This window comes from Anabrus simplex, chromosome 3 (genome assembly GCF_040414725.1).
Source record: "Anabrus simplex isolate iqAnaSimp1 chromosome 3, ASM4041472v1, whole genome shotgun sequence".
Taxonomy (NCBI): Eukaryota; Metazoa; Arthropoda; class Insecta; order Orthoptera; family Tettigoniidae; genus Anabrus; species Anabrus simplex.
The window spans coordinates 318,329,370-318,355,832 of record NC_090267.1 but is presented as its reverse complement, the minus strand read 5'-3'; the positions used below and the strand labels follow the sequence as shown (position 1 = coordinate 318,355,832).

The 26,463-nt window shown below is 38.3% G+C and overlaps 1 protein-coding gene across 1 annotated transcript in view; it reads right to left on the bottom strand.

The window, feature by feature from the left end:
• Oamb (Octopamine receptor in mushroom bodies) overlaps positions 1–26,016 on the bottom strand; it is a 767,418-nt gene extending 741,402 nt beyond the window's left edge. The window contains exon 1 of the mRNA XM_067144416.2: positions 25,481–26,016. Coding sequence (XP_067000517.1) covers positions 25,481–25,747 — 267 coding nt within the window. The 5' untranslated portion in view covers positions 25,748–26,016. The remainder of the gene's footprint in view (positions 1–25,480) is intronic.
• Positions 26,017–26,463: the final 447 nt, after the last annotated feature.

The window sequence follows — 26,463 nt, the reverse complement described above, 5'->3', positions numbered from 1 at the left end:
AACATTGTTTTGGAATGTCGAGAAAACCAAAAGAAAACTCTCGAAAAAGTTGGAAATTTGACCACGCAGTTGCAGGAAGAAAATAGGATAATTACAGGAAAAGTAACAGCTTTACACAGTGACGTGGCGATAATTAAAACTACTATGGAATCTGTGAGGAATGAAATGGATTCTATGAAAAAGGACATTGACGAGAAAATTCAGGGAGTTAAACAAGAGTTGACAGGGGACCTTAAAGTAGTTCAAACACAAATAGAGGCAGACATTAGTGGCATTCGAAAAGATCTGCGTGGAAATCAAGCTGACATCGCGGAGTTAACACAGTTAATCGTGGATGTTAAGACAAGGGGAGAAAACGATAAAACCGATATTTTAGAACAGATTATTAACTTAGGTGAAGACATTAAACTTAGTAATCTGAAAGTTGAGGAAAATACAGACGTCATAAAGAAGTTAGAGAAGGAAGTCAGCATGATCAAACTTCAGGGTCGCAGTACTCGAGCTTTAGTACAATCCTTACAAGATAGGCAGAATCACGTAGAAGATGTTATCCAGGAAGGGATGGTCGATTCGGAAGTAGTTATGAATGAATGTCAGCAGGAGCAACCTAATTTAGGTAATACTACAAGTCAGACGTTAAACCCATCCGATACGTCAACACCGGCAAATCAGCAGGTTATAAATATTATCCGAATGAGTGAGGATAAGCCCAGAAAATTTGATGGCCGCCAAGAAATTTCTCCTAAAATTTTTATTCATAACTTAGAGGAATACATGAAGGATAATAAGATTTCGCCCGAAAGACACATGAGAACAGTAGAGAAATTCTTAGAGGGTGACGTTCTTAACTGGTTTTACGCGTTCCGGTACTTATTTGACGACTTTGATAGCTTCAAACGCTTATTTTTACAACGGTACTGGGGAGTTGAACTTCAACAACACCTACAGCTTGATCTATATTCGAGGAAATATACAAGTTCTGGACCCACTAGATACGCAGATTATTTTTCCTTGCAATTACGACGCATGAAGGAGTTAGACCAGCCATTGGAAGAAACTGCGTTGCTGCAAGCACTTGCAAAACAATTTCCTCCAGATGTTCAACGTATTCTAATTGCCGCGAACGTTAACACCGCAGTTCAAGCAGAGGCCATTCTCAGACAGCTGGATCATACGACTAATAGTCAAATAGTATCCAGACTACCTAAAACCAATAATCCTCAAATTAATGTTATGGACGCTGCTGGTGAACAACATGTTGACTTGCAGGATACGAGAAAAAAAAGAGATTACCAACCCCAGGAAATTCGCGATCGTCAGAGACAATTTCAAGATAGGGGAAATGATCGCAGAAGAAGATTTCGAGATAGAGGAAGAGATGATAGCAGAAACACTAGGTATAGGAATAATACCAGAATACCTAGTCAGCAATGGGAAAATCGAAGAAATAGGCCTTACGATCGACCTAGATATTTTCGACAAGGATCGCGGAATTTCAGAGAAGAGATGGAAGACCGTTATCAAGAAAGTAGGAAATACTTGGATGAATTGCGAAAGGAAAAGGAACAAAACGAGAAATGGAAGCAAGCAATTACCAACCAAGATGTAAATCCTGACAGAGTCGAAGGAGCAGAGGGATTGGAATATCAGAAACATCGGAAAGCTGTTAGGGAAGGCAAACCACCAGATACATACACTAGTAATACCTCAGTAGAGGATAGAGGTGCAAAGAAAAAGACAAGTCATATTTAGAGACCTTAGCCTGATAAACACTATAGGTATGAGCTCCCTCAATTATTCTAACAGTAAGACATGATTGGAAACTGCCACGTGTTATCTATTTGGAATAAAATTTTGTCGACGTGTATGTGACAGTTTCAATAGGCCGGATGGCTTGAATATGTGGATGAAGTGGCATATCTTCGAACTAGTACTCTTTGGAGTCTCAATGAATTCACCTGTGAGCATAATAATTTTCGAATTAATGGTTTAAGCTATAAAACTGTATTTGGATGTCAACGACTAGGAATAACCGCCCAAGAAAGAAAAGAAAGAAAGAAAGAAAGAAAGAAAGAAAAGAAAGAAAGAAAAACAAAGCGCGCATCGCTAGCATACGAGAAACTCACAGTTTCACACCGGTCATAACAAACCATATGAACGATTTGTGATACTATCAGAATAGCATGATAGAAAATTAATGTGTATGTCAAAAATAACGATAATAATAATAATGATAACAACGCTCCTGAACCTTATTTTATAAATGAAACCAGTGTGGAAAATTATTACTGTTGCTAACTTGATTAGAGTTCCGGCTCGAACGCGCGTGCGTGGAGTATCAAGGAGTCCAACCGGTCAGCTGTGAAGAGAAAGTAGGTTATTGGGCTAGTGTGTCTGCCAGTCGCCGGACTTCAGTGGAGCTTGACACGCTGTTAGATAAGTCCTTGGTTCGAGAGCGGACGGCGATAATTAAAGATTGAATCGTGGAAGTTGGATTGTATTAACTTAGTTGGACTATTCAAATATACTACTCAGAATATTATTCTTGTCAACGTGCGTAACATAGCGGACGTCAAGTTAAGTTGAGCTGCCTACCGTGTGTAATATTTAAACGATATCTACAGGAAGTGTTGTGTGGCAAATTTACTAATCTTTCTTGTAACAGTTTCAGCCTGAAATTCAAGAGGATGGTGATGAATATCATCATGGCTTTGTCACATACTACTATATGTGTTGGTGCTGAAATGGAAGCCTAAACCCATGTGACCAGCTGACAGGCAACAGGATGAGAGGAAGGCACCTATGACTATATTATTCCTGAGGACGACCAGTTATTCGACATCGTGAAGACGCCTTAAAGCTAAGTCGACACAATTGTCTAAGATAATCTGTTTGGTAGAAGTGTAGTTACGTAGTAGTAATTAGTAAATGGTCTGGCAGTATATTTTAGTTATGTTGTTGTAGTACTTTACCATATTATAAAGACAGTAGAAAATCTTCATATTTATTCTTGTCAGATAATAACGTGATATTGGAACGGCGTATACGGCTTATGTGGTATAGTAAGTGTGTCAGGTAGTGACAATTCTCGGAGTGTATCTTTCAGCTTTATTATAGCCACAATTGGTGGAATAATGTTAAAGCATTCGATTATGTAGAATAGATGTTTCTGGATGTACAGTCATCGTACAGAGATGAGATATAACCACGCATGGTATTTATTGGGTGTATAATCGTAAAATATTGGAACTTAAAGTCTTAAAAGAGAAATGATTCCGTCATTTTGGATCAGAACCCGTGTAGATAATCCAGCGGAACATAGATAGTTGAATCCAGATATGAGAACCGGTAGGTGGATTGAATCTTCGAGAATTATACACGCGTAGAACTTGTTATGTTGATGTTAGATTGAGTTTGTGATATCCCGGGGTGGATCACGAATGTATAATTGTGTAGTCGGAATCGTTATTGGAGATTTTGCTACGGTTATGTCATAATATAGTCTTCGAGAGAAGTGATTTTGTAATGAATAAGCGAAGTAATTCTTCGAGAGTAGAATCACGCCATATAGTTATTGAGGCAAGTGATATGTTGATAGTGGATTATAATAGATATTTGCGTGATTTAGGATATGGAACCTACGTATGTTTGAATTTGTGTACGTTTTCGAAGAGGTAATCTTAATTAGATTTATTCCGAGTTCTCTATTATTCACGACTTTAATGTTCACGATAATTTACAATAGTTCTAGAACACCATTCGAGACTTTGCCTGAACTCGAGATTTCCAGAATATTCGAGGATTTTCATCAAGGTCATCGGATTAAACTTTAGAAATTTCACGATACCTTCAGCTATGATAAACTTATGCAATGACACTCCGACAATATGATCAAATTATTCAGTAAGACTCCGATAATATGATCGTCTTTATGTAACCACATGTGTAGATAATGTAAAATAGGGTGTAAATAGTAGTGTAATTTTGTATTATCGTATGGTTATGGTGTTTTGGAGTAATTTATCTATTTTTCTCAGATATTGTTACACGATGCGGATGATAATGTCTTCATTATTTGCATTTAGTAGTTGTGATATGGCATTGAAGAAATTGAATTTGAGTTAGGCGGACCATTTTAAATGCGTATTGCATTTTCAGACTTCAGTAATTTATCTATTTTTCTCAGATGTTGTTACACGATGCGGATGATAATGTCTTCATTATTTGCATTTAGTAGTTGTGATATGGCATTGAAGAAATTGAATTTGAGTTAGGCAGACCATTTTAAATGCGTATTGCATTTTCAGACTTCAGTAATTTATCTATTTAATTTTGTTAATCCAGTAAGCGACTGGTAATGGAACAGATTATTATTTCATTGAACCGACTCAGTTTTAAACTGAAGTTAAAGCATCAAATTATGTAATTGTAAAGAATCATAAATTTTTGAATCGATAAGTGGAAACTTAATGGGGTTTTGAGCAAAAGTTAATTCAAAATTTTTTTCTTTTAATATTTCAGAACTGATCGTCTGAGTCCAGAACTTTCAATAAATCAAACGGAATCTGTCTATCTGATCAAAATATTAAATGAATATGTAATTACGATTTGCTAGGACAAGATAGGGTATGAAATCATGTACCACCCCATTTGATTATTTCTTTTGTACTTCAAGAGATACATTTTTTAATTCGTTAACGATCATTCACATCATCACAAGTTAGGAGGATGACAATTTGAGAGTATTTTGTGATTAATAAACCATGCCATATATTAATTTTATTTTGTATTTTATTTGTTATATGCCACAATTCAATCATTTTTCCTATGCGTGCCACATCCTTGGATTTGTTATATGTGCGTCTAATTTATGAACTGAGCACACCTGAGGTGTCTCGGTGTCCTCCGACTGTAGCTTACGGTTGCATTAATGGCTTCACAAGCGTGGGGCACGATCATAGCTTTCCCATGCATAGGATGTGAGATAAGCCGAATTTATCCGGATTTTAGATGGTCTAATTTTATTTCATTTAACTGTGGCATTACGTGGCATACTTTGGCATGAATTTATACTTATTAGTGACTGTGTCATCCTGGATAGGTAGGGTCCTAGCAAATATTGCGTATTTGGCAATTAGTTTTATATTTAACCGATTTTGAGGTTTACAATAATGAAAGATCTGGTTAAAGTACATAATTGATGCTATAATTTCAATAATATAGTCATAGGTGGCGGACTCGAAATCTTGACGTCTGTTAGCGTAGGTCAGTTGACAAGTGATAGGATTATCATGGATTTTGAGGCATGGCGAGCTATGTTAGAGGACATGCGAGAAGAGTCTAGGAGAGGACGAAATGATTTTATTTCGGCATTGGAAGATAATAAGAAAGCAGTGGAAGAGCAGATGAGAAACTTAGAACTGTTAGGGCAAAGAATTAATGAAGAAAGTAAGAAAACTGCGGAGCATTTAGAACAAATAAGGGAAGAAAGTAAAGACAATAAGAAAGCATTGGAAGAGCAGACGAGAAATTTAGAACAAATAAGGGAAGAAAGTAAGAAAACTGCGGTGCATTTAGAACAAATAAGGGAAGAAAGTAAGAAAACCGCGGAGCGAAATTTAGAACAAATAAGGGAAGAAAGTAAGAAAACTGCGGAGCATTTAGAACAAGTAAGGGATGAAAGTAAGAAAAATCTGGAACAGTTAGAGCAACGAATAAATATAGTAGGGACAGTACTTCGGGAAGAATCCAAGAAAGGACGAGATGAATTAACAGCTAAAATTGTGGAAACACAATGTAGGATTGACAACATTGTTTTGGAATGTCGAGAAAACCAAAAGAAAACTCTCGAAAAAGTTGGAAATTTGACCACGCAGTTGCAGGAAGAAAATAGGATAATTACAGGAAAAGTAACAGCTTTACACAGTGACGTGGCGATAATTAAAACTACTATGGAATCTGTGAGGAATGAAATGGATTCTATGAAAAAGGACATTGACGAGAAAATTCAGGGAGTTAAACAAGAGTTGACAGGGGACCTTAAAGTAGTTCAAACACAAATAGAGGCAGACATTAGTGGCATTCGAAAAGATCTGCGTGGAAATCAAGCTGACATCGCGGAGTTAACACAGTTAATCGTGGATGTTAAGACAAGGGGAGAAAACGATAAAACCGATATTTTAGAACAGATTATTAACTTAGGTGAAGACATTAAACTTAGTAATCTGAAAGTTGAGGAAAATACAGACGTCATAAAGAAGTTAGAGAAGGAAGTCAGCATGATCAAACTTCAGGGTCGCAGTACTCGAGCTTTAGTACAATCCTTACAAGATAGGCAGAATCACGTAGAAGATGTTATCCAGGAAGGGATGGTCGATTCGGAAGTAGTTATGAATGAATGTCAGCAGGAGCAACCTAATTTAGGTAATACTACAAGTCAGACGTTAAACCCATCCGATACGTCAACACCGGCAAATCAGCAGGTTATAAATATTATCCGAATGAGTGAGGATAAGCCCAGAAAATTTGATGGCCGCCAAGAAATTTCTCCTAAAATTTTTATTCATAACTTAGAGGAATACATGAAGGATAATAAGATTTCGCCCGAAAGACACATGAGAACAGTAGAGAAATTCTTAGAGGGTGACGTTCTTAACTGGTTTTACGCGTTCCGGTACTTATTTGACGACTTTGATAGCTTCAAACGCTTATTTTTACAACGGTACTGGGGAGTTGAACTTCAACAACACCTACAGCTTGATCTATATTCGAGGAAATATACAAGTTCTGGACCCACTAGATACGCAGATTATTTTTCCTTGCAATTACGACGCATGAAGGAGTTAGACCAGCCATTGGAAGAAACTGCGTTGCTGCAAGCACTTGCAAAACAATTTCCTCCAGATGTTCAACGTATTCTAATTGCCGCGAACGTTAACACCGCAGTTCAAGCAGAGGCCATTCTCAGACAGCTGGATCATACGACTAATAGTCAAATAGTATCCAGACTACCTAAAACCAATAATCCTCAAATTAATGTTATGGACGCTGCTGGTGAACAACATGTTGACTTGCAGGATACGAGAAAAAAAAGAGATTACCAACCCCAGGAAATTCGCGATCGTCAGAGACAATTTCAAGATAGGGGAAATGATCGCAGAAGAAGATTTCGAGATAGAGGAAGAGATGATAGCAGAAACACTAGGTATAGGAATAATACCAGAATACCTAGTCAGCAATGGGAAAATCGAAGAAATAGGCCTTACGATCGACCTAGATATTTTCGACAAGGATCGCGGAATTTCAGAGAAGAGATGGAAGACCGTTATCAAGAAAGTAGGAAATACTTGGATGAATTGCGAAAGGAAAAGGAACAAAACGAGAAATGGAAGCAAGCAATTACCAACCAAGATGTAAATCCTGACAGAGTCGAAGGAGCAGAGGGATTGGAATATCAGAAACATCGGAAAGCTGTTAGGGAAGGCAAACCACCAGATACATACACTAGTAATACCTCAGTAGAGGATAGAGGTGCAAAGAAAAAGACAAGTCATATTTAGAGACCTTAGCCTGATAAACACTATAGGTATGAGCTCCCTCAATTATTCTAACAGTAAGACATGATTGGAAACTGCCACGTGTTATCTATTTGGAATAAAATTTTGTCGACGTGTATGTGACAGTTTCAATAGGCCGGATGGCTTGAATATGTGGATGAAGTGGCATATCTTCGAACTAGTACTCTTTGGAGTCTCAATGAATTCACCTGTGAGCATAATAATTTTCGAATTAATGGTTTAAGCTATAAAACTGTATTTGGATGTCAACGACTAGGAATAACCGCCCAAGAAAGAAAAGAAAGAAAGAAAGAAAGAAAGAAAGAAAAGAAAGAAAGAAAAACAAAGCGCGCATCGCTAGCATACGAGAAACTCACAGTTTCACACCGGTCATAACAAACCATATGAACGATTTGTGATACTATCAGAATAGCATGATAGAAAATTAATGTGTATGTCAAAAATAACGATAATAATAATAATGATAACAACGCTCCTGAACCTTATTTTATAAATGAAACCAGTGTGGAAAATTATTACTGTTGCTAACTTGATTAGAGTTCCGGCTCGAACGCGCGTGCGTGGAGTATCAAGGAGTCCAACCGGTCAGCTGTGAAGAGAAAGTAGGTTATTGGGCTAGTGTGTCTGCCAGTCGCCGGACTTCAGTGGAGCTTGACACGCTGTTAGATAAGTCCTTGGTTCGAGAGCGGACGGCGATAATTAAAGATTGAATCGTGGAAGTTGGATTGTATTAACTTAGTTGGACTATTCAAATATACTACTCAGAATATTATTCTTGTCAACGTGCGTAACATAGCGGACGTCAAGTTAAGTTGAGCTGCCTACCGTGTGTAATATTTAAACGATATCTACAGGAAGTGTTGTGTGGCAAATTTACTAATCTTTCTTGTAACAGTTTCAGCCTGAAATTCAAGAGGATGGTGATGAATATCATCATGGCTTTGTCACATACTACTATATGTGTTGGTGCTGAAATGGAAGCCTAAACCCATGTGACCAGCTGACAGGCAACAGGATGAGAGGAAGGCACCTATGACTATATTATTCCTGAGGACGACCAGTTATTCGACATCGTGAAGACGCCTTAAAGCTAAGTCGACACAATTGTCTAAGATAATCTGTTTGGTAGAAGTGTAGTTACGTAGTAGTAATTAGTAAATGGTCTGGCAGTATATTTTAGTTATGTTGTTGTAGTACTTTACCATATTATAAAGACAGTAGAAAATCTTCATATTTATTCTTGTCAGATAATAACGTGATATTGGAACGGCGTATACGGCTTATGTGGTATAGTAAGTGTGTCAGGTAGTGACAATTCTCGGAGTGTATCTTTCAGCTTTATTATAGCCACAATTGGTGGAATAATGTTAAAGCATTCGATTATGTAGAATAGATGTTTCTGGATGTACAGTCATCGTACAGAGATGAGATATAACCACGCATGGTATTTATTGGGTGTATAATCGTAAAATATTGGAACTTAAAGTCTTAAAAGAGAAATGATTCCGTCATTTTGGATCAGAACCCGTGTAGATAATCCAGCGGAACATAGATAGTTGAATCCAGATATGAGAACCGGTAGGTGGATTGAATCTTCGAGAATTATACACGCGTAGAACTTGTTATGTTGATGTTAGATTGAGTTTGTGATATCCCGGGGTGGATCACGAATGTATAATTGTGTAGTCGGAATCGTTATTGGAGATTTTGCTACGGTTATGTCATAATATAGTCTTCGAGAGAAGTGATTTTGTAATGAATAAGCGAAGTAATTCTTCGAGAGTAGAATCACGCCATATAGTTATTGAGGCAAGTGATATGTTGATAGTGGATTATAATAGATATTTGCGTGATTTAGGATATGGAACCTACGTATGTTTGAATTTGTGTACGTTTTCGAAGAGGTAATCTTAATTAGATTTATTCCGAGTTCTCTATTATTCACGACTTTAATGTTCACGATAATTTACAATAGTTCTAGAACACCATTCGAGACTTTGCCTGAACTCGAGATTTCCAGAATATTCGAGGATTTTCATCAAGGTCATCGGATTAAACTTTAGAAATTTCACGATACCTTCAGCTATGATAAACTTATGCAATGACACTCCGACAATATGATCAAATTATTCAGTAAGACTCCGATAATATGATCGTCTTTATGTAACCACATGTGTAGATAATGTAAAATAGGGTGTAAATAGTAGTGTAATTTTGTATTATCGTATGGTTATGGTGTTTTGGAGTAATTTATCTATTTTTCTCAGATATTGTTACACGATGCGGATGATAATGTCTTCATTATTTGCATTTAGTAGTTGTGATATGGCATTGAAGAAATTGAATTTGAGTTAGGCGGACCATTTTAAATGCGTATTGCATTTTCAGACTTCAGTAATTTATCTATTTTTCTCAGATGTTGTTACACGATGCGGATGATAATGTCTTCATTATTTGCATTTAGTAGTTGTGATATGGCATTGAAGAAATTGAATTTGAGTTAGGCAGACCATTTTAAATGCGTATTGCATTTTCAGACTTCAGTAATTTATCTATTTAATTTTGTTAATCCAGTAAGCGACTGGTAATGGAACAGATTATTATTTCATTGAGCCGACTCAGTTTTAAACTGAAGTTAAAGCATCAAATTATGTAATTGTAAAGAATCATAAATTTTTGAATCGATAAGTGGAAACTTAATGGGGTTTTGAGCAAAAGTTAATTCAAATTTTTTTTCTTTTAATATTTCAGAACTGATCGTCTGAGTCCAGAACTTTCAATAAATCAAACGGAATCTGTCTATCTGATCAAAATATTAAATGAATATGTAATTACGATTTGCTAGGACAAGATAGGGTATGAAATCATGTACCACCCCATTTGATTATTTCTTTTGTACTTCAAGAGATACATTTTTTTAATTCGTTAACGATCATTCACATCATCACAAGTTAGGAGGATGACAATTTGAGAGTATTTTGTGATTAATAAACCATGCCATATATTAATTTTATTTTGTATTTTATTTGTTATATGCCACAATTCAATCATTTTTCCTATGCGTGCCACATCCTTGGATTTGTTATATGTGCGTCTAATTTATGAACTGAGCACACCTGAGGTGTCTCGGTGTTCTCCGACTGTAGCTTACGGTTGCAACATAGATAATTAATTAAGCGGAGAGATGGCGTGGAATGACATTAGTAGACGAATAGGTTTGAATGGCGTCTATAAAAGTAGGAAAGATCACAATATGAAGATAAAGTTGGAATTCAAGAGGACAAACTGGGGCAAATATTCATTTATAGGAAGGGGAGTTAGGGATTGGAATAACTTACCAAGGGAGATGTTCAATAAATTTCCAATTTCTTTGAAATCATTTCGGAAAAGGCTAGGAAAGCAACAGATAGGGAATCTGCCACCTGGGCGACTGCCCTAAATGCAGATCAGTATTGATTGATTGATTGATTGATTGATTGACTCATCAACATACAACATTATACATATAATACACACATAAAATATTGCTGGAAGACTCCATATTTACAACAACAACAACAATAATGAAAACCGTGGGAAAACGAAAGCGAGAACTAAGCTACCATTTGTAGATGGTCCGATGAACAATGTACATGTATGAAGATAAACACCCTTCACTGTCTCTATATCAATTCGATTTACCGATTCTCATAATCGGCAGTTATCACATCACACAGATACCGTACCTTGTACTACTGTGTTCACATATTTTAACACTTGTTGTAAAGATATATACACACGTCTGTCGATCCTCAACATATAAATTTATGGAAAGTCTGAGATAGCTTTCACCAACATATAATGCTAGGCCGCCACAAGTGCTACAATACTTAATGCGCAAGCACTCTCTACAATCAGCCACTTTCCACTAACATAACAAGACTACGCTCCACGAACGTTTTAAGTCCAGTCCATTGCAGCCGTGTCACTCCAGTACTGTGTATCAGCACCACTTCTTTCCCGTACAGTGCGTCAGTTGTAGTTGTAGTTATCTTCCTTCTCGTTCCTTTACAATCACCTCTACAATCACCCTTACAATGTTTCTCATAATCTCTCGGTTGCCGCCGTATGATCATCTTTTATAGACATCAACATCCCCCTCCTCTCAGATGATACGTCTGGATTGGTGCTTGCCCACCAATCATGAGTGATCTCTAGTCAAGACCAAGCCCTGAACTACTTCTTCCTCCCAAGACAATAACAAACTCTGGGGAGTTTTACATGTATCACCAAACTTCCCTGGTACAACAACAAGCTCATCTCATCAGGCTGGGATATATACATGACTCATGAATTTCCCGACACAAGTACATCACAACAAGCACTGGGGCAGCCATATGACTCATTCAAATTACCAGAGTTACTAAAGCAATGTTTTCCCACTCATGCAAAACAAATTACTCATACCTACATATGTGGATATCTTCCAGCTTATAAATATAAATGACAAAACATACAAATGAAATACCGATAATAATAATAATAATAATAATAATAATAATAATAATAATAATAATAATAATAATAATAAATCGAATACTGACAATAATATCTCTAACTTCTACATATAATTCGGAGGTGTGATATATGTACTATCACAAATGCTAGGATAGGCACCATTCGTTTTAACTTCGGAAGTTTGCGTGGCACTCAAATTAGATCACCACCTTATATGGGTAAATAATATCTTCCCTAACAATACATTTGATTTCAAAAGTGAAAAAAATGATTAATGCACACATCATCATTCGGTTCGAAGTTTTTCCTTACGAATGCTCTTAACCCAATTTTGCCTTAATAATAGGTCTTTTGGAAACGGGAACACTGAAGCTTGTGCCCTACCTCTTACTTACATCCAGGCACACAGCACATTAAACTATAAATATATTGCATAGGTAACTAAAAATGCAGAAAATACTTTCAGAGAAGAACATGAGAATCAACATTAAATCACCACCGATATTGTTGGAATAAATAAGCCCTTTGGGAACAAACAGCTTCTTTTACGGCACTGAAAGAGGATCTATAACCTTCTTAAGACTATAAATAAACTAGCAGAAGTACCCGTTCTTCGTACGGGTTATCAGAAACTGGCTTTAGTTACTCATACTATCGGTGTGACTGACTTCATTAGATGTAGAGATTATTTTTCATATTTGGAATTATAGTGTATCTTCTTCTTCTTCTTTTCTTCATGGGGGCCTCTAAATATTAGTTCCTAATTAGCGTCGACCTCTAAGATCTTTCGCTACCATGTTTTACCTTCATTCCCACCTAGATATACCCGCTCCCTTCACAAAGCTGCAGGTTTAGTGTAAGTATACTTCAGCTAGATAGTACCACAGATATAAATATTATTGAATGTATTTGTTTGATCCGACATTTCGTAATTATTACAAATGATCAAGCAAGTACGTGATGTATAAAAGAAACTACTATAATTATCGAGAATTATAAAATTCAGGGCGTGTCACTCATGTCGCACATCATATAATGAATCTAAGTATAAATGTTGAGAATTTTTTTCAAGTCATCTTGACAATTGTGTACAATATATATGTTGTTTTCTTGGTTGCAATGATCGTAAAAGTGGGCCAAAATATCGGCACTAATAACATCAGTGAACCTACTACTCCATGATTTGATAGAAAATAGTTTAAACTCTAGAAACCTAAGCCAGTACGTAAAAACGGAGGCCCGTCGGCAACCGCTGGTCGCTGTACTACGGAGATCTCCGGGGCTATTATTTTTATACTTCACTCCCTTTCCATCCCCGCCCAAAGGAATGCTATGAGCGTCTTACACAACAGTTTATTTTTTCCAGATAGTAAGTTATATGTGTATCAATTTTGATTGGCAGCTATGTCCAAACGTACATGCATAATCTAGCTGCTGTAGAATACTGGAGCTGACGTTGCCATGGTTACGGCCGTTTGTTTCTTTATCTGTTTCCTAGCGCAGGGGTAGTGTGGTTCCAATATCTCCATAACGGTTAGTTTTAGGGCCTTAAAACATGGTTTTCGGGCCCGAAGGGTTTACCGAGTTTTGTTCTTTGCGTCAAGGGGCTTAAAATGAGCTTTGTCTCGTCCTTGTACGACAAATTTGATTTCGCCTATATTAGCCTATTCTTTTAATATTTCTATATCTCCCCCCATTGCCCCCCACGAATTGTTTTGAAAATAAAGTACAGCCCATGTTACTCACTGGCAATGTAGCTCTCTATAGGTGAAGTATTTTTTTAAATCGGTTCAGTAGTTTTTGAGTCTATCCGTTACAAAAAAACATACAAATTTTTCCTCTTTATAATATTAAGTATAGATATAATGTACGATTAATAACATTCAAATTTCCATAAATATTTGGTAACAACACGACTTACACAAATCAAAACAAACGCATGCTAGCACTCCAGCTGCCGCCATTATGGGCAGTTTCGATAGGTCGGTTAAGGTCTGAGGTATTGTAGTTGGTCTTGATTAGAGATGGGCACTATCGACTAATTGGGAGATAGCCCCTTCGAACTATCGACTGAATACTCGAATGTTTTCAGTCGAAATGAAGTATTCATTACTTCCTGTCGAGAAGACTGAATAGTCGAATGATTTCAGTCGAATGAAAGTATTCATATAACGGAAGTAGTCAGTCGTTCCATGAGAAACATTCGAATGTTTCCAGTCGAAACTCTCCGTATCAAAAATGGAGAGTCGTACTTTTACGAATTCGACTTATTTTAACGCAATTTACCCATTCGTCGTTAAATGCGATGTCGACTCTATTTACTTTAAAATTTACCTTGTGTCATACAAAATATATTACTTAATGCAGGGTGAATAAGCCGTCAAATGAAGAGTGCAATCACAAGACTGACGGTGCACGGATTTCACCATAAGCTGTGCATGCGAGCCGAATTTAATGGAACCAGTGATCAGTGTGTATATACTTTGTGCAAAAACTCGTTTGACCTTTACGATTTTGTTATGTGTTCCATAAGGGTCAAAATGTTTAGTGATTACTCTAAAGAATATTAAACAAAACAAACATGAATTTCTATGCGATAATTTCGGTGTTAATATAATGTTAATAAATAAGACCTATTTTATACTAATTATGGACATTCGGCTGCAATAAACTCTTATTAATAAACCGTCATAAAATACCACAGGTAATGTATTTACAGCACACCGACAGGCAAGAACAAACGGTACTCTATTGGATGGGATAAAATAAAACGAGCCTCTGACAGAAAAAATAAAGGAATGCATATTATTTTTATTATTATTTCAACTGATGCTTATGCTACTCAACCTGTACCCTCCCATCTATTAGCGAGCGAGTCCGTCAACAAATATAGCGTGAAATTTGTATGAGGATACTAGTGCGAATGTGTGTGTCAGGAGTGTGAACATAGCTGTCCTAATTGAATGTTAACTCATTTATCTTGGTATGAATAAGTCACTTTTAATCTGTGTACTTTTGAAAGTAGCTTAATGGACGCCTTTCAACTTGATATAATAAAATGACGCAGTAATTCACAAAGGGTAAAAAAGTGAATGCCATTTAGTGTTTATAAAAGAGTTGGTATTTTATCCCCCCAATGCAGCACAATTTAATATTCACATTAACCGGAAAGTTCATGAAAGAGGTTTCGGCACTATTCATTGTCACTGTTGAATGTCCGAAATTTTCTGATTCAACCAAAACCTAATGAAGATACCAGACGAATTAAAGTATGAAGAGGACCTTTTTCTTTATTTCCATCCAATGAATGAGTTCAGTTATGAGTCCAGAGCAAGCTCAGTATTGTAAATTTAATGCACAAGCAGTTACTAAGGGCGATTGTATTTTGTACGAGTAGGCCTATAAATACGCCGATAAGAATTTGTATTTAAATTCTCAATACAAGGCTTTGTATATATATATACATGCATAGATATGGAGATGTGTTCAGAGGCCCTGGGTTCGAATCCCGAGAAGGCCAGGAAATTTAGTCGCGTCAGGTTTGTCTTCGTTTGTCTTAACATCCACCTCTTCGTTTGTAGATGACTCTCCACTTTACCAGTATACGTAATAATTAGACACATAAGGTTCGCGACAAGAAGAGCATCTGGGCGTAAATTTGTGTAAAATCCGCTTGTGTGACACATAAATATCAGAGAGAAGAAGCATCATATTATTATTATTATTATTATTATTATTATTATTATTATTATTATTATTATTATATTTTTACTTTTTCCTAAAGTGGTGGAACATCCTGATCAACAGCCTCGTTAACTGCCCAAGTGTTCATCCGGACACGAAGAAAATAATAGGCAACAGAGGGCTTATAAACCATCCCTTCACCCAATATAATTACCTAAAGTGCACTGGTTTCTTCATAGGACATCAGTTAGTCACAATAATAATTTAATGTTATTGGCTTTACGTCCCATTAACAACTTTTTTACGGTCTTCGGAGACGCCGAGGTGCCGTAATTTAGTCCCGCAGGAGTTCTTTTACGTGCCAGTAAATCAACGGACACAAGGCTGACGTATTTGAGCACCTTCAAATACCACCGAACTGAGCAAGGATCGTACCTGCCAAGTTGAGGCCAACGCCTCAACCGTCTGAGCCACTCAGCCCGACAGACTAATCACAAAGTCGTTCCAGATGAGAAATCGGATCAGCCAACTGGGTGGGATTTGCATCGAAACTTGAGGACATTAAAAAAGGTAATATTTTCGTGCAGGAAACATAGAAGAAGGCGCACTAAGGTGTCAGAATTTCAACTTCGGACATCCGAAGTATGGAGCTCCATAATCCTTTCACGAAGTGAGCGGATCAGTTCATATCAGCAATGAATGAATTTAATACAATATTCTCCAAACTTTACAACAAGTCTGTAGGAGCAGATATTATTCTCAAGATCGATTCTCATTGCATCTACACCAAAATTCAATACACGAACAAGATTAAATGAAAAACCTTATCTTCCGCAGACGGTCGACTTCTTTATATGCTCCACACAGAATGCACCCTTAAATGCGTAACACTGTATGAGTACAAAGGAGAATTCCATTGCTTGCTATATAGATTTCTTATTCTTATTACATATTTGAGTATTGTTACACTAAAATGAAAATCAGAAAATGGCATTTTCGACATTTTGTACGTCTGGCTAATATAGAAAATACGGTGAAACATGTTTGTATTTTGTATAGGAAACGGAATCACAAGTGAGGGAGACCAAGTTCGGACATCATTGAGGACAGTCAATCCCTCCGAATGATGGAAGAAAAGATTCTAGTGACCACTGGCCACTGTGGAATGAAACAAATGCACAACATTCAATTTCTCCCATTGCAGGCGTCAGGGGTACACGTTCATCGGATGGGAGAAATATACAATAAATTGAACGTGTTTCTGCCGGAACTGGTTATTCTACCTATTCCGGGTGTTAGGGATTCAAGTACGATTCCTGAGGGTAGTCACATATTCAGCGCACATATTTCTCATAAAACCATGTATTAAATTGGCTTACTTTTTTTTTCTTTTTACCTTCCAGGGTTGGCTTTTCCCTCGGACTCAGCGAGGGATACCACCTCTACCGCCTCAAAGGCAGTGTCCTGGAGCTTCAGACTCTGGGTCGGGGGATACAACTGGCGAGGATGACCGCTACCTCGCCCAGACGGCCTCACCTGCTATGCTGAACAGGGACCTTGCGGGGAAATGGGAAGATGGGAAGGGATAGACAAGGAAGAGGGAAGGAAGCGGCCGTGGCCTTAACCCTGGAGTGGTCGCATGGGTTTTGTCAATATTAATGGTCGCATCGGGTCTCTCAGACCCATTTTTTCTCAGTGTTTTACTATTAGATTTTTATACATTATTTCCAGTTACAGTATTATAGGACATTATTTAGTTTATTTGAATGCAGTTTACACGACTACTATATTTAACTATCCTGTTTCTTAACCAAAAAGTGTATTTTTATAATTACACTGAAAAACTGATTGTTTTCTGTTAACTCGTGAAAGGTAAAACATGGTAACCGTAAAATTTAATTTAAATATATTTTTTTCACTTTTTCCTGCATTTACATGCACAAAGCAACACTTTCATCTATTTTCTACACAGTCTTGGTAAAACATATTTTTGAGAATTTCACACTTGAACTATCGGTACAAAAATATGGATTTCTTTAGGTATGTGTGAATTATGTGTCATTCATAAAATAAAAATAAAGTTAGTTTTAGAAATGCATCCAAGTAAAAAAAAACATCACTTTGATCAATTTATATGCACATTCTGCAGCCTACTTGCCCATGTTCTCTGCAAATGAAATTTTGGCACTTGGGGCAGGCGAAATATGTCTTCCTGTCTTTGTTTGTTGTGCAGAAATGACATCTCTTTCTTTTCCTGGGAACTTCTATGGCAGGTGCTTGCACAGGGTAGTTATACCCAGAATTAGCTTCATCCATACCGGGCGAGTTGGCCGTGCGCGTAGAGGCGCGCGGCTGTGAGCTTGCATCCGGGAGATAGTAGGTTCGAATCCCACTATCGGCAGCCCTGAAGATGGTTTTCCGTGGTTTCCCATTTTCACACCAGGCAAATGCTGGGGCTGTACCTTAATTAAGGCCACGGCCGCTTCCTTCCAACTCCTAGGCCTTTCCTATCCCATCGTCGCCATAAGACCTATCTGTGTCGGTGCGACGTAAAGCCCCTAGCAAAAAAAAAAAGCTTCATCCATTGTTACACAGAAGAAAAAGTGTACTAAACTAACAATCCGAAGTTTGACAAACAAAAAAAAAAAAAAAAAAAGACCAACGTTAACAGTCACACCGGGTCTGCGAGACCCTGAACAGTCTGTACGCGCGAAGTTTCCAAGGCAACTGAGAGCGGGCTACTGTGTTCGGTTGAAGGTCGGGAGCCAAGAAGGTACCAGTGAGGCGGAAGCGTTCGGTGCATTCCAACAACAGAAACACCAATAAGTATGTCCGCCCGGGTCTCGTAGACCCATCGCGACCACTCCAGGGTTAAGTTAGGTATCATCCAGGCATTTGCCTGGAGGGGAATTTGGAAACCACGGAAAACGACTTCCAGGATGGCTGAGGTGGGAATCGAACCCACCTCTACTTAATTGACCGCCCGAGGCCGAGTTGACACCGTAGCACTTTTCAAATTTCGTGGCAGAGCCGGAATCGAACCCGAGCCTCAGGGGTGGCAGCTAATCACACTAACCACTACACCACAGAGGCGGACTGGCTTACTTCTATTTCTTAATAATGCTGAGTTCAGTGCCTCAGGTTATAGAGCGATGGCCTTCTGAACCCACGTTGACACATTCGAATCCGTTTCAGTCCGGTGGTATTTGAAGGTGTTCACATACGCCACCCTCATGTTTTTAGATTTACTGGCACGTAATGAAACTCCTATGTGAGAAAATTCCCTAAAAGTAATTAGTGGGACGTAAACCAAAAAAAAAATATCCTGCATATGGGTGCCCTATAATACATCCATGGTATCCCCTACTTATTGTAAGAAGCGACTAAAAGCGGTTCCAAGTACCTCCCAAATTAGGAGTGTGGGTTGCCTGTAACAGGGTCCTAGCTAAGTATGGCATTTCTTCCACTTACATGTACTGTACGACTCTCCTCACTTCCATCATTGCTATCCGACCTTTCATGGTCATCTCTCATTCTTTTCAGTCCCGTGCCATAATAGGTTTGCGGGTCTAGCGATTTTTTCATTTTCACGCCCTTCCCTTTCTCTTGCCGAAGCCTTTAATCTTTTGGGGATCGACTCGAATCATTTTCCCTCTGAGCAGTGTTCAGAGAAGATAGTTGGCCAAATTCCTCTTAAAACAGTAATCACCGCTATCACCACAGCCTCTGTAATCCAATAAAATTGTTATTATTTCTTATTGTTAGGTAAAAGCTAGCTTGCTGTCATACAATGCAATTTACATCGCATACATAGCCACAATACCTCTCATTTTATATTATACTGGAACCCAGGGACGTGCTTATTCATTAAGAAGCATATTGGAATGGTACGAAGTCGAACCTCAGACACATTAGTGATGAAACCGAGTGTTCCACTACGTAGCCTACTTTGGGTCCCGTACGTGTAATTTTGCATTCGGGATATGGTTGGTTCAATCTTCAATGCTGAAAGCCCTGAGGATGGTTTCTGTGGCTTCCGATTTTCACTCCTGGTATGGTCGAGTTCTTCCAAGTACTAGCTCTGTACTATCCCTATCCCACCATCGACATAAGACTTGTTCGAGTTGGTGAGGCATAAAGCAAACGCTAAACAAATGTGAAAAATAATAAACTAACGATGTCAATTTATAACATGTTATACGTCGGACTAACACAGAGAGGTCTTATAGCGGCGATGGGATAGCGAAGAGCTGGGAGTAGAAAGGAAGTGACCATGGGAATAATTAAGGAACATCCTCAGCATTTGTCGGGCGTGAGAATGGAAAACCACGGAAAGTCCTTTTTCAGATTGCCGACGTTGGGGTTCGAACCTATTCTCTCTCGAATTCAAACTGACAGCTACGTGACAAAAACCACGCAGCCACTACTAGCGATATTATTCGGCTACCATGTCACATCTATATTTCAAGAAATTTTTTCAGACATCAGAAAGAATACAAAGAAGGATATTTATTCTCTCAAAAATATACACGGCTATTTGCAATAAATTCTCTAAACTTCATACATTATAGTGACTAAGGATGTCTTCAAATCTATAGTTATAGCTACTTTAAAAAATTCGATCAATCAATCAATCAATCAATCAATCAATCAATCAATCAATCAATCAATCAATCAATCAATCAATCAATCAATCAATCAATCAATCAATCAATCAATCAATCAATCAATCAATCATCTACATACAGGACTGTCGCCTAGGTGGCAGATTCTCAGTTGTTTACGTAGTCTTTTCTTAAGTGACTTCAAAGAACTTGGAAATTTATAGAACAACTCCTCTTCCTATAAACGAATATTTGCCCCAATTTTTGCTCTCGAATTCTACCTACATCTTTCGTACCTTTAAAAGCTCCACTATCGAGCTCGATAGCTGCAGTCGCTTAATTGTGGCCAGTATCCAGTATTCGGCAGATAGTGGGTTCGAACCCCACTGTCGGCAGCCCTAAAGATGGTTTTCCGTGGTTTCCCATTTTCACACCAGGCCATGTACCTAAGTAAAGCCACGGCCGCTTCCTTCCAACTCCTAGACTCCTAGCTCCTCCCTCTCCCACCATCGCTATAACACCGGTCTGTGTAGGTGCAACGTAAGGCAACTTGTAAAAAAAAACAGCTCCACTCAGGCTTACACGTCTACTAAGATCATTTCATGCCATTTCTCCACTAACAGTTCAGAACATCACACTTAGTTGAGCAGCTCATCTCCTAACTCGCAAGTCTACACATCCCGAAGTTTGGAACATTTTCGTAACACTACCAACCAGAAAATGTCACGCTACTTTCCTTTGGATCTTCTTCAGACTTAGTATTAAGTAATCCTAGAGTGGATCCCATACACTGGAACCATACTTTAATTGGCGTCTTACCGGACGCTTATACGCCCCCTCCTTTAGGTCCCTACTACATTCCCTAAATACTCTCATAATCATTTGAAGAGGTCTGTAACCTTTATATAGAACCCCGTTAATGTGATTAGCCATATGAAGATCTTTCCTCATATTAACACCTAAGTACTTCCAATGATTCCCTCGAGGTACTTCCAACCCATCAACACAGCAATTAAAACCGAGAAGACTTCCCCTCCTGGTGAAATTTACAGTACAGTAGATTGAGTAGAGATATTAAAAAATTGTAGACATAGCTCACTTATTCAAAAAGGCTTGTGGGCAATAAGTTATGTGGCTAATAATAATAATAATAATAATAATAATAATAATAATAATAATAATAATAATAATAATAATATATTTCCTTAGCGACTCCTCAATAGCTGCAGTTTTTATGAAATTGAAGAATGTCGGATTTTTGTCCCTCAGGAGATCTTTAATGTGCCAACGGTACAGACATAGTTAAACCTGGTGAAATATCACTGACCTCATGCGGGTTTGAACCCGCTAACGTGGAAACAGGAGGAAAACGGCTAACCGACGGCACCACTAAGATCACCAAGGCATAGGTTATTTTATTGTTTAATGAAGGTTACAGAACTCTTATTTATTGTGACAGTCTAAATAGGTAGTAAGAATAAAGTTAGAATAAACCACTTTGCCGGCTCCTTGGCTGAATGGTAAGCGAAGTAGTATTCAATTCAGAGTTCACAAGGTTCGATACTGGGCCTGACTGGGAATTTTAACTTTGTGTAGTTAATTCCTTTAGCTCCGGCTCTGGGCGTTCGTGTTTCTCTTAATACACATGTACATTCACCATAGCAACACGCAGTAGTGAGTACATCCCTCCACACAGTATTAGCGTCAGGAAAGGCATCCAGCCGTAAAACTGGGCAAAATCCGTGCAAATGCCAATCCCAGGTAAGTGAGAAGGGGCCGGGAAAAAAGAAGAGGAAGATTAAAATGAACCAGTCATTTATTACTCGTCACCTGATGGTGAGATTGTGTGCATTAAGTATTTTCACCTGAACAAGATATAATGTTGTTACCGTGTATATGTTGACCAGAATATCAGGAGTGTAGGAGAGAAACACAGCAAATACTGCATGTCGTCTCTGAACGATTTTTATTTATCTTGATCTGAAGTTAACTGGATCCCAACTGGCATCTAGATAGGCTCCCAAATTCTTTTTCTAATTGGGTCTCAAGAAACAAAATCGCATCCCAATTCGCTCCCGGGTTACATTGGAACCGTCTCCGAAGTGCTGCATTAACAGTTTTCCTTCTCAGTTTAAGAGACTAAGGACTGTCACCTAGCAGCCAAATCGGACAGCAAAATTGTATACTCTGCCAGCCAATCGGAAACACCGCTGAAGTTAATTTCTCTAATAGAGTTAATGATGTGAAGTAACTGAACCGAACGAAACTGCACAGTCACTGGTTTGATACTTTAACCATGATCTCTTAGATGCATGAATCATTTGGATGGTCATTTTAAACCTTGTCCTCTTTAAAGTTTCGATTGTGAAAATTAATATATTATTCTGCATACTGCAGACATGTAAGGTACGTGAAAATCACCCTCCGATAATCACAGGCCGTGATAAAGGAGGACGTATTTTGAGTTCTCAGCCCGATAATAGGTTTGAACCTCAACCTTTCCGCAGTCAGATTTTAGAGGTGACCAGGCGAGTTGGCCGTGCGACTACGGGCGCGCAGCTGTGAGCTTGCTTCCAGGAGATGGTGGTTAGGGACCCACTGTCGGCAGCCCTGAAGATGGTTTTCCGTGGTTTCCTATTTTCACACCTGGCAAATATTTTTGACTGTACCTTAATTAAGTCCACGGTCACTTCCTTCCCACTCCTAGACCTTTTCTATGCCATGGTCGCCATCAGACCTGCCTGTGTCGGTGTGACAAATTGTAAAAAATGTAATAATAAAAAAAGATTTTACATGCAGCCTAAGAGTCGCTCAAAAATCGTACTGGGGAACTGAGGAGTGAGGTAGTTTATCGTTGCTTTCCGTGTCAGAATTTGCTATTTTATATCAGTCTGCCAAGTACGTTGAAATGATTCCACACCACCAATCGACCCTATGACGGACATACACCTTTCATAACAGGGACTGGCTGCACAAAGAATGGCATTATTAGCAAGCCAAGGATGATACTGAGCTGTATGAATGGAAGTAAAAAGAAAGTGTTTTAGCTCATACTCGAAAACATAGTGCTCTGTAAGCACTAAGTCTCACCAGCGAAGAGGGTAAGAAAAAATTATTAAAATAAGGATAGGAATAGACGCCTTAACTCTCAATTATTTTCATCCAGATTCAACTGGAACAGCTAACGTAAATTTAGTTTTCGACGAGGTCTGTAGCCCAACTATCTGTTGAAATGCTTTCAAAACTTTTGTTAATTATGTTATTACTTTTAAGTCCCAACAAACGATTTTTGACGGTTTGCGGAAATGCCGATGTGCCAGAAATGTGTCCCACATGAGTTCATTTACATGCCAGTAAATCTATCGACACGAGGATGACGTAATTGAGCACCTTCAAATACTACCGGGATGAGCTAGGATCGAACCTGCCAAGTTGGGGTCGGAAGGCCAGCGGCTCAACGGTCTGAGCCACTCAGCCCGGCAAATGCTTTTAAAGTGATCCTTACCATGTCTCTTACATCATAGTTGTGTTAAAACTACAGTAAGGAGGGAATCTAAAATAAGGTCGCAGAAAAAGGCTGTAGGGTTCATTTACGAGTAAAATTACTCATTTAATCAAACGAGTAACTTCAGTTAGTTGCAGTTAGTAATATTACGTCATGATGTTTGGTCGCAATATTGACTATGTTTTGTGTAGCAATGTAGCTATTGTCAAATATGCTAATTTTTACGCTGCATTGTACTTCGAACATTTCATTGAAATGTCCCATCTTCATTTTGATATTGACAGAAAATGAAAGGAGACACATCTTGTCCCTATCAGCACTTGAGAGTACATAGGTAAGTAATCATATTTTCTGTATTACACTTGTTTTGATAATTAATATTTAGATCGATGCTTTCACGGCCCGTAATTGTAGACATGATAATAAACTTTCGAGCTTTTGGGCTGTCAAGAAACAAGGGAATTCACAGTATATATAATATAATGATTTTTACACGGTATTTTCATGCCATTTTTCAACGTTGCGACCAAACTTCATAACATAATGTCACTAATCGCAACTACTCGAAGTTACTCTTTGATCGAATGTGTCATTTTACACACGAAGGAGTCCAACACACATTTTCAGCGGCCATATTTGAGCTTCCCTACCAATTTTCCTGAAATTTGTAGCGTTTGAACGCAAATACTTCCCTTATAAGCAGAAAGATGACGGAGATTTTCACCTGACAATTTTTGGCTGCAAAACTCTATTACGTAATTGACCACCACTTAGCTCTGGATAAAACTGCGAGGTAGAGGTTTCGTTCTCGTCTTCATTTCAAGTGTCGTTGTCGCCCTCAAAACGACCTGTGATTATTATTGAACAGCATTCTGCTTATACTCTGCATGTCTCAAGCATACCATACCTACTATTCGTACCGTCAATTGAACTTACGCAACGCTGACTGATGCGTGTAATATTATTGCATGTCAATCTTCTAAATAATAGTTCGTTCAGATGGCATTTCCCTACGGTATATCGTGATTTAAGAGAGTGAATTTTATCTATTATTACGTTACTTAACTCCGCCATAGCCGGTGGAAGCCCATGTTGAGAAACGAGGAGATTTCTGGATAAACCTGAGGCTGCCATAGAATAATGCACTATCTCAGGAAGTAACTGTAAATTACAACGAAGCAGCGAACTATCCACACGGCAGGTCTGAAAGTCATGAGGAAGCAGCTCTTCCACCAGACTTACGAAGCAGCAGGCGAGTTCCCTTATGTTCCGGAACCCCACTATTTAAAGCAAACAATGAGAGACAACCAGACTGCTGGAGAAGCTCAAGAGATGACACAAGACAAGAAAGCCTGGCGGTCTCTCTGCCGAACCGCGACACCGCAAGGTACAAGACGAACAACTAAGTAAGTAAGTAAGTAAGTAAGTAAGTAAGTAAGTAAGTAGGCATTATGCTACTTACATATTTCGACGATGCAATAAATCTCAAGCGAGGCTATGGATAAAACAAATTATAGTCACAGAATTTTCAAGCACATCATTCACAATAGGTCACAAAATGTTCTAATAATGAACTGCTCTAAGATTATTTGCCAATGTAGCTTAGCACTGACCTTGAAAACTTCCCAGACGGAACTGAAGGGGAGAACGGCGACTCCTACCATGAGGTCGGCGACAGCCAGCGACACGATGAACAGGTTGGTGACAGAGCGCAGCTTGGAACTCATGAAGACAGCGGCGATCACTAGACAGTTTCCCACAATCACCATGATGTCGATGATGGCTAGGACTGCGAGGGAGGCCAAGAGGCCAGGATCATCCCACAGCACGTCTTCGGGCCAGGCGTCGCACTCGGTGCCGTTCCGATCGCGCGCCAGCATCGTCCGCTGCCGACAATTGGGTTAGAGCATCTCAAGTACTGAACACCGCACTGGTATTTTTGTCCAGTTAAAATAAGTTCTTCCTGAAGAGACCTATGAATTACGCTCGTCCGTTAGCCACTTGAATCACTTAAACTTGATAAAGCTCTTCAACCTCTTCCGTCTTGTTTTCTTGGACTTGTATTTTATCATTTAAAATTTAAGTACCGTACCTAGAGCGGAATTAGACTGAAGTAAGATGAACACACAGTGTGTGGAGTTCTCTCACTATTAAAATATATTTGTGAGTGGTTAAGTTTTAAAATCTGAATCATTTTCATTTGTCGTACTTTACAACTAGTTTCTCACAACAACATGTATCGAAGTAAACTACCTCGCTGTTTTCAAATGATGTTTGGTGACACTTAATAACTGTAGCGTGTGTCAGAAAATTCCAGAACACCATTGTATCCACTGCTATTTGAAAGCCATAAATAAACAATTTCTAACATACGATTGCACATTATGCAAAAAAAGAATACTAATATAAAGTTTCACACGCATTCACCTGGGGAGGTCTAGTTTGTTATGCAAGACCTTTTCTTTATACCCCTTAAAGGCTGTATATTTTCTTTTCCTCAAAGTACCACCCATTTCTGTTTATGTCACAAGACCAACAAAATTATTACAAAAATCGTTTTGAATAAGTCAAGTATATTATGTGATAGTCTTCTTTA